Below are 13211 nucleotides of genomic sequence, written 5' to 3'. Positions count from 1 at the left end.
ATGAGGGTCCTAGGTATTGCAGAGACGAACGATCCAACACATCCCTAGCCCAGATGAGCTTTCTTTAATAAATGTTGGACATAATACACACCACTTATCAAGGTTTTACTTCATGATCCCAGATTGCATTCACCAAACGCAAATACCAGCTCACCGTCATCACAAACCCATCCACACAGGCCCCGGCGGAGGTAGGAAGCAGTGGCCGGCCTCTTGCTCACACACTCACACACGGTCTCACATGCTCGCACACACTCCCACACGCACTTACACCCTCACACATGCATGTTCACATGCATGCTCAGGCGCTCGCACGTGCACACACATGTTCACACATGCTCCCACACTCACACATGCTCACACACATGCTCACACGCTCACACACACTCCCATATGCACTTACTCACATGTGCACACACATGCTCACACAGGCTTCCATGCTCACACATGCTCACACACATGTACACACTCTCACATGCACTCACATGCTCACACATGCACTTGCACACACCCTCACACATGCACACTTATGTTTGCTCACACACACACTCGCACACATGCTCAGGCACTCTCACATGCACACACATGCTCACAGGCTGCCCTAGGTCCAGCTGGCTCTACAGGGCCAGGTCCACACCTGTCCTGGATCCTGGCCCCTGCCATGCATCTACTTTGGGAGCCAGCCTGGGGTGGTACAACCACCATGGGGCCCAAGATCAAGACCACCATGTGGTTTCAGCCAAGACTAGCCCTGCCTCCATGCAGGGGTGATTTCTGTCAAACAAGGGTGTCTTATGGCATGGACCATCCAGAAAGCTGACCCCCAGGAGTAAGCTACCAGACTGAGGCAGGGACTTCCCTAGCACCCCCAGACATGGCAACCTCCCCAAACTTCCCTGAGCCCACATCATCAGCCTCAGGCCTGAAGCTCCCTTTCCAGAAAAGGAAATGCGCTACACTGAGACATGCTCTCCAAGCCACACCCACTTTAGGACAGGGCCCAAGGCCATGTCCTCTTAAGGCCACACTCTTTCTAGGACAGGAGCCCTGTGGCCATGGGAGGTGATGGAGTTTGGATGTGTTGTCCCCTCCACAACTCATGTGGAAATTTGATCCCCAGTGTGGCAGTGCTGGAAGCTGTTTGAGTCATGGGGGCAGATCCCTCATGAATGGACTAATACAGAAAATTGGTACCAGAAGTGGGGTGTTACTATACAGATACCTGAAAATGTGGAAGCAGCTTTGGAACTGGGTAATGGGCAACAGTTGGAGGAGTTTGGAGGATTGAGAAGAAGACAAAAACAAGAAGGACAGTTTGGAACATTTTAGAGATTAGTTAAATGGTTGCGACCAAAATGTTGATAGAAATGTGGACAGTAAAGACCATGTGCATGATGAGGTCTCAGATAGAAATGAGGAACTTATCAGGAATTGGACAAAAAATAACACTTGCTACACTTTAGCAAGGAACTTGGCTGCATTGTGTCCATGCCCTTGGACTTTGTGGAAGGTGGGACTTAAAAGTTGTGAACCAGAATGTCTGGCAGAAGAAATAAGCAGCAAAGCATTAAGGAAGCTGCATGGTTACTTTTAACAGCCTACTCTGAGTTATGGCAGCAAAAAAATGACGTAAAGCCCTGAAGGCATTTAAGAAGTCTGTAAGGGTGCCCCACCCATCACAGAACCTGAGGTCTAGAAGGACTGAGTTGTCCCAGAGGACAGACCTGGGGCACAGCTGCCCTTGGGAACCTGGTCCCTACATCCCAGCTGCTCTGGCTGGAGCAGCCCTGCCTCAGATGGCCCCAAGTGTGGTTCATGCAGCAGCTCTGGAGAGTAGAAGCCTGAAACCTCGGTGGCATCCACGTTGTGTTAAGTCTGCAGGCTGGAGGGACGTGAGAGCAGTGGAGGTGTGGCAGCCTCCACCCAGATTCCAGAGGATGTACGGAAAAGCCTGGGGGCCCAGGCAGAGACCTGCTGCAGGGGCAGAGCCACTGCAGAGGCCTTCTACTAGAACAATGCCAAGCAGAAAAGTGGTGTTGGAGCCCCCACAGAGAGCCCCCATCAGGGAAATGTCTAGTAGAGCCAAGGCATAGGGCCACTGGCAATGCACAACACTGGCCTGGAAAAGCTGCAGGCACCAGTGCAGCCCAACGGGCTCTACCTGGAAGAGCCATGGGAATGAGGGTGCCTGAGGCTTTGGGGGCCCAGATGCCCAATTGTGCCCAGGATACAGGAGTTGGAGTAAAAGATTACTTTGGAGCTTTAAAGACATAATATCTGCCCTGCTGGATTTCGGGCTTGTTTAGGACCTGTTTCTTCTTTCTTTTGGCCTATTCCTCCCTTTTAGAATGGGAATGTGTACCCAGTGTCTGTTCCACCATTGCATCTTGGCAGTAGATAAATTTGGTTTTGATTTTCACAGGTTCACAGCTGGAAGGAGTTTAGCCTTTGGTCTCAGATGAGACTTTAGACTTTGGACTTTTAAGTTGGTGCTGGAACAAGCTAAGACTTTTGGGACTGTTGGGATGGAATAATTATATTTTGTATGTGAGAGGGACATGAGTTTGGGGGGGCCAGGGGCGGAATGATGCAGTTTGGATGTGTTGTCCCCTCCAAAACCCCTGGAAATTTGGTTCCCAATGTTGCAGTGCTGTAAGCTGTTTCAGTCATGGGAGCGGATCCCTGATGAACGAACTAATACAGTAAGAATGTAGTCTCAGGAGTCCCAGGCCTGGGTATAAGTCTGGCTCTGCCACTCCCCAGCTACATGCCTTGGGGAAGTGTTTAACTTCCCTGTGCCTCAGTTTCCCCATCTGTAAAATGGGGAGCAGCATATCTACCAGCACCTCTCACAGGGCCACAAAGATGAAAGAGTGATCACTGTCATTGCAGGGGTTGGGCTGGAGGGGGGGTCAGGATTCCACTGGCTCAGGGTGGAGTCAGAGGCCAGAGCAGAGGCCAGCACGGCCCAGCTGGCCACATCTGGGTTTCAGTGGGACCCCGGGGTGGGGACCAGTGGGGCTGGACTCCCCAGCGAGGTTTCTTTTCTCATCCTGGCTCTGTAGCTGCCCCACTGCCTGAAGCTGGCTACGCTCCCTCAACGGGGCACTGGGCTGGAGAGCCCGCTGTGCAGAGGGGCTGCAGCTCTCCGGGCTCCCCGCAGCGCCCGCCCCCGGCCCCTCCATCACTGGCCGCGCAGCTTCCCCGTCAGTCCGCCAGAGGGTCCCAGTCGATCAATGGGTCCTGATGGGCACATTTTTTTCCCCCGTTGAGCTGTTTAATGGCAATTAATTTTTTTACGAGAGGATTTTTAATCTGTGGAAATGGAGGAAGTCCCCAAGTGCCCTGTCAAAGCTCCAGGCCGACCTAATCTATGATAAAAAATGCAAAGTGAGGTGATATAATCTGAAATTAAGTATCGGGCTTCATTTTCCTTCAGCCGAGATGGATGAATATTTTATAACTATTGTGATTTAATTTTTTGTTAACTACAGCAAATTTCTAATTCATCCAATTCCCAAGTCCTGTGGCTCTGACCTCTGAACCCAGACACATCTCTCCTTAGCCCAGCTGTGACTTCAACCCTGACAGAAACTAATGGTCAGCACCGCCAGGGTGACACGGCGGTAGGGATGATGGATGCGGCCGGTGGCATGCCCTCTGACCCTGTGTCAGGCAGAAAGCGGGTCATTTTTCAAGTGAGCCATTAAAATAGAGCAAACAAAATATCTGGGGGAGGGAGAAGATGGTGATGCAGAAAATTATGTTTTATGCATTTTTATGGGCCTTCTGGAACCTTCTCAGTGTCCTCAGAGTCCCTCACTCTTGGGCCTGCGTGGAGGCCTTCCTTCTTCTGTTGAGTCACCTCTGGCCCAGCTGAATGAGTACGTCTGCCCCAATGCGTGAGGCTCACTCGGCTTCCCAGCCCCTCAGCACCCTGCGCAGGGTGTGGGTACAGTGAAGGAAGGGATGTATTTCTTCCGCTGGAACCGGGGGGTGGGTGTCTGATGACACTGGACAGAAGCACGGGAGCCTGGGCATGGACAGAGCACACCCCACCCACTGCCCATCTCAGGGGTCTCCTCACTGTGATCTCACACAGTGGTGGGAAACTGAGGCACAGAGTCACGGGGCTGCTCCTCCGCAGCCCCTGGTGCTGCTTATGCTTCGATTAAGGGTCTCACAAAGCAGGCATCAGTCCCCGTGGGTAGTGTTCTCCCCACCTGGGGGGCTCTCTGTGGGGTCCCCGAAATCCCATGGTTCGGGGGTTGCGCAGCCTAGGCCTGGACAGGGGCCCTAGACAGGGCGTCCCAGGCACATGTGGCTGGGCCTTCAGGTCAGGAGCACAGGCCTCAAGCTGGATGGGTTAGGGCCCAGACCTGGCTCTGCCCGTGTGGCCCTGGGCAACCATCAAACCTCCCCACACCTCAGTTCCCTTATCTACAGAACGGGAGCAAACCCGCCTACCCCAGAAGACGGCCGTGAGGATGCAGAGCTCTAAGGCCTGCAGAGTGCATGGCACACACGTAGCCCGGTGCCAACTGTGGCCACTCCACCCTGACCTTGAGAACATTCTAAAGGAAAGCCCCAGAGGGATTCTGCTTCCCTTTCTGTTCTCCACACACCTATACACAGCCCAAGGGTGGGGGCTCCTCCTGGATTCATCCCACAAGCACCAAAAACTGTGCCCAGGCCGGTGGCCAGGTCTTTGCAGGGAACCAACACCATGCCCAGTGCTCAGGGAGGAGATGCCTGAGTGAGAAATTCCCCTGTGACCACCGGCCCGCCACCAGCAGGACCACCTCACAGAACTCTCCAGGACACATCTGTGAAATTCACTGTCAAACAAGCTTGGCCGACTTACACCCTTGGGTGACCACAAGTCCCTAAAGCTGTCGGCGAGGGCTGGATCTACCCCAGGCCTTTTCCTACCACCAGGTGCTCAGGTGAAGGCAGACGCTCTGGGCTTGCTGCCTGGAGTTCTAACTCCCACAGCAGGCTGGCCAGGGAGACTCGTTCCCTCCGCCAGGCTCCCACTGGAGAACAGCGAGAGCAAACACTCCTCCTGCCAGACAGGCACATCGGGTGCCACCCAACGTCATCTCCACCCTTGCAAGTGTGCACTGCCGCCCTTAGGAGGGGCAGACTACCAAGGCTGCTGGGGCACACTGAGGGGCTTTGTGCCCTTGCAGACTCCCCGGCGTGCAGGAGGTGAAGGGTGCACTTTCCATTGCAAGGGCACACACCCTACTCAAGCAGGAACCACCACTGCTCCGGTAGTGGCCAGGGTGCCAGCTGCCTGAGACACAGACACAGATGCTCCAGCCAGGCCCCGCTGGTCCCACATACCCCCAGAACCCTGCCCAGAGTCCAGGCGGCCTGGCACCAGAAGCAAAAGCCATTTGCCTACCCGTCCCCAAGCCCTGCCCAGTCCCGGATGAGCACACCTTACCTTTGTCCTTGGCAGCTCTCCTGGGGGAGGGCAACTTGGGGGCTTTCTCTCTTTTGCAAGAGCTGCTTTTGGTCCTTTTGGTTTTCTCCCTCAGAACTTCAGCGAGAAGGGAGAGAGGGGACAGAAGGGAGGGAAGTGAGCAGGGACAACGCACAGGCACCCAACCACTGGCAACCCGGGGTTCTGTGTGAATGGAGCCCCTGGAGCTGAGCCAGGCAAGCCCCAGCCAGTCCTGCTCCCTGGTCCTGCATGGGTGACCTAGGGAGCCCAGGGACCACATCTGATGCCATGTCCCCTCCCAGTGTTCTGCGTGGGGACAGGGCACTCCGCCCCCTCCCTCGCACCACACCCGACTGGATGCAAATGCCCTCCCATGTGTCTGGTGGCCCCCTGCCATGGGCCCCAAGCCCCTGAGGACAGGAGCCACCTTGCATCTCTGTGTCCCAGTGCCCAGCGTGGGGCTTGGCCTACAGGCGCTCATGACTGTTGAATGAATGAACAACGGAAGGAGCTATGCCCCAAGTGCACCCAGACGCGGCGGCCAGCAGGACTGAATGTCACCTGGGCCGGGGGAAGAGCAGCAAGGGCTAGAGCCAGAGGGGCCCCGGTCCGGTGGGGTCCACCCCTCTGGCTGACTGTGAGGAAACGGAGATGCTGGGGGGTGGGGTTTGCACCACGTCTTACAGCAGGTGCAGTGGCCAGAGTGGACCTGGCTCCCTGAGCACCTGTCTGGTTACCTTTCCCTGCCCCATTTGACCTCTGTGGTCTCTGTGCACAGCTGGGGTTGGGCTGCATCTGGGAAGCACCGAAAAGCCACACAGCTAGTGGGCTGTGTGACAGAGGGGCAGAGCCTGCCATGTCCCATGGGGCCAGGGGCTTGCAGAAGACGGCTCTGGCCCAAAGGAGTCTCTAGGTCTCCAAATGCTACCAGGTCTGCCCTTGGTCTGTCCCTCAGTTCTCCACACCCCAACCCTGCAGGCAGGAGAGGTCTCAAGACTCAGGCTGTCTCAAAAGGACAAATTCTGCAGGATTCCACTTACACGAGGAACCTAGAGTACTCAGGTCCACAGACACAGGAAGCAAAGGAGTGGGTGCCAGTGGCTGGGGGCTGGGGAGCTGGTGTTTCATGGGGACAGAGGTTCAGTTTGGAGGATAAAAAAGTTCTGGAGATGGACGGTGGTGACGGCTGCACAACAGTGTGAACGTGCTTAGTGCCAGTGGACTGTGAGCTTAAACGTCATTAAGATGGTAAATGCCATGCTACGTGTATTTTACTACAAATAAAAAAACGAGGCCTTCCTCCACACCCTGATTCTGGAGGGCTCTGAAGCTGGGAGTATGGAGAGGTGACGGCCAAGAGCTGGGGGCTGAGTCCTCAGCTGACCAGTGGGCGCCAGCAGCCTCCCCAGGCAGCGTGGGGAGAATGGCCCACTGGACCAGCGGATACCCCAAGGGCCCTCGTGGGATGAGGAGGAGGAAGATGGAGGGTTTGCCATGAGCTGCAGCTGGACTGGGCAGCTGGCCATGGTGGGGAGCTGCTGGCTGGCTGCGCGATGGCCAGAGCTGGGCTCGGGGAGGAGGTTCTGCCCCCCTGGCTACCGATCGGGCCAGCCTTTGGGACCTTGCACCTGGCTCACACATCACAGGGGGAGGGACATGCACCCAAAAACGTGCTTGTGACTGGAGTGCTGACCAATCACACCACTAGGAAGGGCAGTAATCATCCCCTGGGGACCTGACTCTCTTCTCATGCTCCTCCCACCGGCCCTCGGAAAACCCACTCTATTCCCCTGGGCCAGAGTACCCAAAAGCCAAGGGCACCCTGGGGCAGCCAGACCCAGGGGAGTCCCCGAAACACCTCTGCTCCCAAGCTTCTGCCCCCTGTCCCATTCCAAGGTCTCCAAAATCTTGCAGGAGTCTGCCTCTCTCTGGACTGTGGAGACAGACTCCTCCACCCACTCCCAACCCTGCAAGCAGCGAGCCTGCAGAAACCCAAACTTGCAGCTGCCCTGCTTAAAACCTTCAGATGGCTCCCGCTGCCCAGGGAGGAAGCCACGTTCCTGCAGCCCCCAGGAGCGGCTCCCGTCCACCTCTCCATCCTCACCCCCTTCCGTCTGTCGAATGAATGAGTGAGCAAAAACCTAGCAGTTCCCTTGGCCTCTGCACCCTCCCCCACCTGTTTGGAAGTCTGCAGACGCACTGCCAGCCCTTTGGCATCTCCCAGGCAAGGCAGGGCCAGAGAGCGATGGAGACAGTGGAATAGCAGGCCCAGGAGCTGGCAAGGACCTGGAAGACCTCAGGCAGGTATGTGATGGTGCAGGAAAGATATCGCCTACACTGTGCAGATTTCTCAGTGAGGAGACGCCCTGCCCAGCTCCCCTGCCCTGCAGGGCCTGCCTGGATTCCTTCCCCACTGGGAAGGCAGAGGATTAGGATGCAGGCTCCAGAGAATGGCAGGCTGGCTCCAAATCCCCATGTGAAGACTTCCCAGCTGGGGTCCTCTCTGACCCCAGCATCCTCCTCTGAGAGTGGGGCCCGCATGTGCTGTCCACACTGCAGCCTGAGTGTCCATCCCAGAGCACCACAACAGCCAGCAGCTCAGCGACTCACCCGAAGCCTGGTGCTGGCAGACCCTGGACAGCTCAAGTCCCCGGCTGGAAGATGGCTTGTCTTCAGTTCTATGCCCAGCCTTGCTCAGGTAGCTGGAGTCTGGAGCAGAGTGAAAAGAAGGGGCAGCATGGGGAGAGAGATTCCGGAAGAATTTCCAGGAAAAGGTCCCCGTCTGGCAGCCACTCAGGAGCCTTTAAACAGCACCTCTGACCAACGCTCCAGGCTGGCACATAGCTGGGCAGCTGGCACCCTTTTCAGACCGCAGCGGCTTCCCCCAGCAGTGGTGAGCAGGGCTCTGTGCACCTCCTGCCGGGCCCCAAGCATGGCTGGGAACACGTGGCACAGGAAAGGGGGTACCACAGTACACGCAAAAACTCCAGCTTTTGCCTAGAGAAGTAGTGACTTAGAGGGGAGCCCCCCAAAGTGCTAGCCAGGGCCACCTGGGGGAGGAAGGCACACAGGGACTGTGGTGATGGTCACCTCATTCCCTGCGCTTATCTGCCCTTTCCCAAAAGACATGCAATGCCTTTAAAAAAATTAGTCACAAAAGGACAGATGCCGTATGACTCCACTTCTGTGGTTCCTGGAGTTGCCAAACCCATACAGACAGAAAGCAGAGTGGTGGGTGCAGGGGCTGGGGGACCGGGGTGGGGATCGGTGTTTAAGGGTACACAGTGTCAGTTTGGGAAGATGAGAAAGTTCTGCGGACGGAGGCTGGTGGCGGCAGCGCAGCGTCGTGCATGTGCCGAATGCCACAGAGTGCACACTCAAACGTGGTTGAAATGGCAAAAGCCAGGTATGTGCACATTCAACATAAAAAAACCCAGGAGCTATTATCTTAAACATTTTTCTTTTTAAAAGGAAAATACATCGCCTCTGTCTCCCTAGAAAAAGAGAGAAGCACCTGGACAGACAAGAGCCACAGGATCGGCCTCCACCATCGTCCCAACAGGGAGGGGCTCAGATGTTTCCTTGCTCACCACTCCCACCCCTGCCCCTCTCCAGGGCCAGGAAATACCTGTCTTAGCTGGGAGGACAGCAGACGAGCATCCTAAATCCATGCTGGCTTTTTACGGTGCTCCTAAGACCCCAAACCTGACTGTGCCATCTTCTGCTAAAGGCCCCATAATCCACCCCCGAAGGCTGCAGGGACTAAGACACAGGCTGCAGGCCAGGGGACGGGTCCCTCTGCGCTTCCCCACACGCCCTCTGCGTACCCATCTTTCCAACGCCCCCGCCCTCTCGTTTCCATCCGTGAACCCTCACCCTGCACCCAGCTCAGAAGCACCTCCTCATGGACTCTAGTCCCCACTCAGCTCCCAGGGCCACCAGACCCTCCTGGGGCCTCAGAGGCACATCGCACACACGACCTCAGGTGGCCACCAGCCCTGAAGTCTGGAGCAGAGTGAAAAGAAGAGGACCTGCCACCGTGGTAGGTCCACCCGCTTGCTGCCACTCCCTCACCGGGCAAAGCTGCTACTGACCTGGGTGTACAGGGGCAGGAAGGGCATCGGCCACCTTGCGAGTCTTTCTCCGGAGCACTGGCGAGCAGGCCGTGGAGAGGCGGGAGGCACTGGAGGGTGCCGAGGTGCCCAGGGAAGCACAGCTCGCCTGCCACTGCGCCTGGGCCCGGATCTTGTCTTTCAGCTGCTCCAGCCGTGGGTCGCTCCTCCTGGGCTGTCGCTGGGGCCCCAGCACCTGTGGCAGCCTCTCCTTCCAGGGCCCACGGGGAGGCACACATGACTCGTGGCCCCCCGAGGAGCCAGAGAGGCGGCCTGATGACACAGAGCTGTCGCCATCCCTGGCCTCCTGGCATGTGGACCACAGGGGGAGGCTGTGGGCCTTGCCCCCGGGGCCCAGCTCCTCAGTGTAGTCAGACCAGGCCACATGGGGAACAGCCCGGAGCACATCCAGCTGCTGGGAGGGCCGGGGCCAACTCAGGGCAGCCATGAGGTCATCGACAGCCACAGGCAGACGGAACCCATCTTCCCTGGGGAGAGCACAGCAGGCGTGTGGTCAGTGGGGAGGCCCAGCAGTGCTGGGCAGAGCTTCTCAGACCACACCCCAACGTCCCTGGCACCCCATGCTCCCAGATTCTTCTGTCTCAGAATGCCCACCATCTGGGAAGGATGCAAGGGACCAGTAAAACATCACTGCATGGACGTGCCGTGACATTCCCTCTCAGATCCTGATCACACCCCACTGAAGTGGGTATTGTGATCAGCCCACTCTACAGATGGGAAAACCAAGTCTCAGAGAGACCAGGCCACCTGCCCAAAGGCATGTAGCAGAGGCAGGGATCCAGGCACTCTGAACCCCACGTCCCCACTCCTCACCCGGGATCAACTGCCCTCCGGGGGGAGGGGTGGCAGCCTCTGGCAGCATCGAGCTGACCCCGGGTGCACCAACGCACTCTCCCAAGTCCACACAAACGCTACCTGGGCACGGCACCGACCTTCCCATCGGCTGGTCTCCCCATGGGCCCATGGGAGAAGAGGCCCTGCCTCTGGCTATCTTTAGGGCAGGGCTGGAGCGTTTCCCCCTGGCGGGTGGGCAGCATGCCCATGACCAAGGTCGGCATGACCACAGGACAGAGGCGGGCGAGGATCGGGGGGTGAGCCGCAGGCACCACCCTGCCCCAGGTCTGGGGGTGCTTTCACATGACAGCCTTAGGGGCAACAGCCTCAAGGGCTACAGCCTGGCATCCATCAGTGCTCAGACGGCCAGGTTGCTGCCTGTTCCGCCTGCCCACCTGTGCTGTCCCCTGGTCCACAGTGAAAACCCTCAGGATGCTCATTGAAACTGGGGGCTGCTGGGCCCTGGGTTGGCAACAGCTGGGAGGCCTTCCTAATGAGCTGCCTTTCAGTGGGGTGGGAGAGGATTCCAGGTGGCCCCATGACAGCATAATAACCCCGTGTCACTCAGTGACAGAGCCTGAGGCCTAAACTCCTGCTGGGCTCCGGGCAGGGCCCAGCCCCAGTCCTCCCTAGGCCACAGCAGGGCGGAGTGAGGAACTGGGGCTGGGGCGAGCTCTCCAGGGTCCAGGTTGGGCCTAACCCAAGGTTGGTGTCGGGCTCCAGGCTCAGTTCTGGGTGGGGTCAGCCTGGGAACAGGTGGCAGGGGGGAGGAAGTCCAGCAGCAGGCACGGCCCCGGCCCTGACATTCCAACATGAAAACATCAGCACCTCTTCCAGCCTCTTCGGACTGGGTCTTGCCCCCAGACAGCAGGCAGACACCAGGGGCCACCCAGGGTGGGAGCCTGGGCTTGCTTCCTGGGCTCTGCGCACCCCAACGGACTTCCTGTCACTTTTGCAAGGATCCCAGCAGGACAGAGTGCTGGGGAGAACACTGGGTGTGTGATTGGACAGCCCTGGCTTCCGTGTGGTCCCCGGGAGGAGCGTGGACTGAAGCCCAGCTCCGTCGCCCCCCCGCCACCTGCGGTATTGTGAGCACCAGGTGAGCTCACTGCCATGGGGACGGGGTAGCAGCACTCACAGGCGCAGGAGTGGCGGAGCCGATTAGAAATACTTAGTAGTTTTAGGAATTGACCAAAGGTGCTCCTTCCCAGAGAAAGGGGGTGTCTGCAGCAAAAGAGCCCTAATTCCAGGCAGGTGTGAAGAATGGAGAGCCGTCCTCAAGGCTTATTCTAATAAAGACCCCATCCTGGGGAACCGCAGGGCAGACGCCTGGGGACGCTGCCCAGGCCCAGCTCCATGCGCAGGGCGCAGGGCGCTCTGAGTCACTCGGGGCCCTGGTCACCGGGGGCACAGCCACTGGTGTCCACAGGTCAGACTCTGAGCCACCGGCAGCCACAGAGCAGAAGGAGGAGTCAGTCAGCTAAGGACAGTCCTGCCTGGAACATGAGGTGCTGCCACCTTCGTCCCCACCAGCCGACTGGTCCACTCCCCTGCCCTCAGCCAGGATATTCCAGCACAGAGCCAGCGGGACCACAGATCCAACCTCCAGCCCCAGAGCCCCAGACCACACCTGGATGCCCAGACAGACGACGTCCTCTGCGGCGAGGTTCCCCTGCTGGCACCATCCTGCTCTGCCTCGTCTGCCCAGCCTGGCATCCTGCCCTGCCTGTGCTCACCCGCCACACTGGGGACAGCACCTGGCGAGGCTGCAATGGAGCAGGTACCACGTGTGTGCTTCCTGATGACATTTCCAAGACATCAGCAGTCCTGGGGGCAACCCCATGAGCTGCAGCAGGAGAGTACTTGGAGGTTTGGAAAAGGTTTAGGATCTTTCTGGACCCTTCCAGAATGTGCTGCAGGGAATGAGCGTGTTCCCGCGATGAGGCTGTCAGCCAGGATCATGCTCAGATTGCAACAGCCAGGGAGGTAGGTCTCAGACACTGTAGGCGGGGTGCCCCTGTTGTCCCCCACACCACCCTGGGAGCCCAGACAACTCTGAGGCAGCCCTCCTTGCCAGCCCCACTTCAAGCTTCCTGTCATTCCCAAAGAGCCTCCCCCACGCCCGGGAGACTCCCTCCGCACCTTTACACCCCTGCTGCCCTGCAGAAGGGCCCCCGCCCATCCCTGCAGCCCCAGGGCCTCCAACCACGCGGAGGCCTGGCCATTTACTGACCGGTCACCTCGTCCCTGCCAGGCCTCCAGGCCCCCACAGCAGCTGAGGTCCTGGGCTCTCCAGCCTTGCTCCCATGAAGGGAGAGAGACAGGGTCACTTTGAGCAGAAGAGGAGGAGCCAAGTTTGGAGAAGTTTCTCCTAAAGGATGGGCCTGGTGGCTCTTTTTTTCCCACTGGAAGGAAAACAGCCCAGGTACCATCTCCCCAGGCAGCTGGAGACTCTGACTTCTCCAGGAAAAAGCTTCATCATAAATACGACAAAACTGTCGATTTAAATGCTTTACTGTTGATAAAAGCAAAATTATGAAAACCAATGCCTGGTGAATGGGAAAATAAAACCCAATCAGCAGAGCAACAGCATCAGGTCCTGTGAGTCGGGAGACGGAGCCAATGTCCTCCCCCTGCCCCCTGGAGCTGGTGCAAGCCGTGGCCCTCCCTGCAGGCCTGGTGCACGGCCCGGCTTCCAGAGCAGCTCCCAACCAGGAGACGCACTCCAGCTCCCAATGGCAGGGTCCTCCCTCTGCCCAGTACCTTCCACTGACATCCAGGCCACAGATCAG

General features: G+C 57.9%; 1 protein-coding gene across 1 annotated transcript in view; it reads right to left on the bottom strand.

Annotated features, from left to right (window-relative positions):
- CCDC187 (coiled-coil domain containing 187) overlaps nucleotides 1–10643 on the bottom strand; it is a 44007-nt gene extending 33364 nt beyond the window's left edge. Inside the window, exons 1-4 of the mRNA XM_063082564.1 lie at nucleotides 10501–10643; nucleotides 9547–10052; nucleotides 8063–8161; nucleotides 5453–5548 (exon numbers count right to left, since the gene is read on the bottom strand). Coding sequence (XP_062938634.1) covers nucleotides 5453–5548; nucleotides 8063–8161; nucleotides 9547–10052; nucleotides 10501–10643 — 844 coding nt within the window. The remainder of the gene's footprint in view (nucleotides 1–5452; nucleotides 5549–8062; nucleotides 8162–9546; nucleotides 10053–10500) is intronic.
- Between the last annotated feature and the right edge of the window lie 2568 nt (nucleotides 10644–13211).

This window comes from Cynocephalus volans, chromosome 17 (genome assembly GCF_027409185.1).
Source record: "Cynocephalus volans isolate mCynVol1 chromosome 17, mCynVol1.pri, whole genome shotgun sequence".
In the NCBI taxonomy this organism is placed as follows: domain Eukaryota; kingdom Metazoa; phylum Chordata; class Mammalia; order Dermoptera; family Cynocephalidae; genus Cynocephalus; species Cynocephalus volans.
This window is presented reverse-complemented; position numbering and strand designations above follow the sequence as displayed.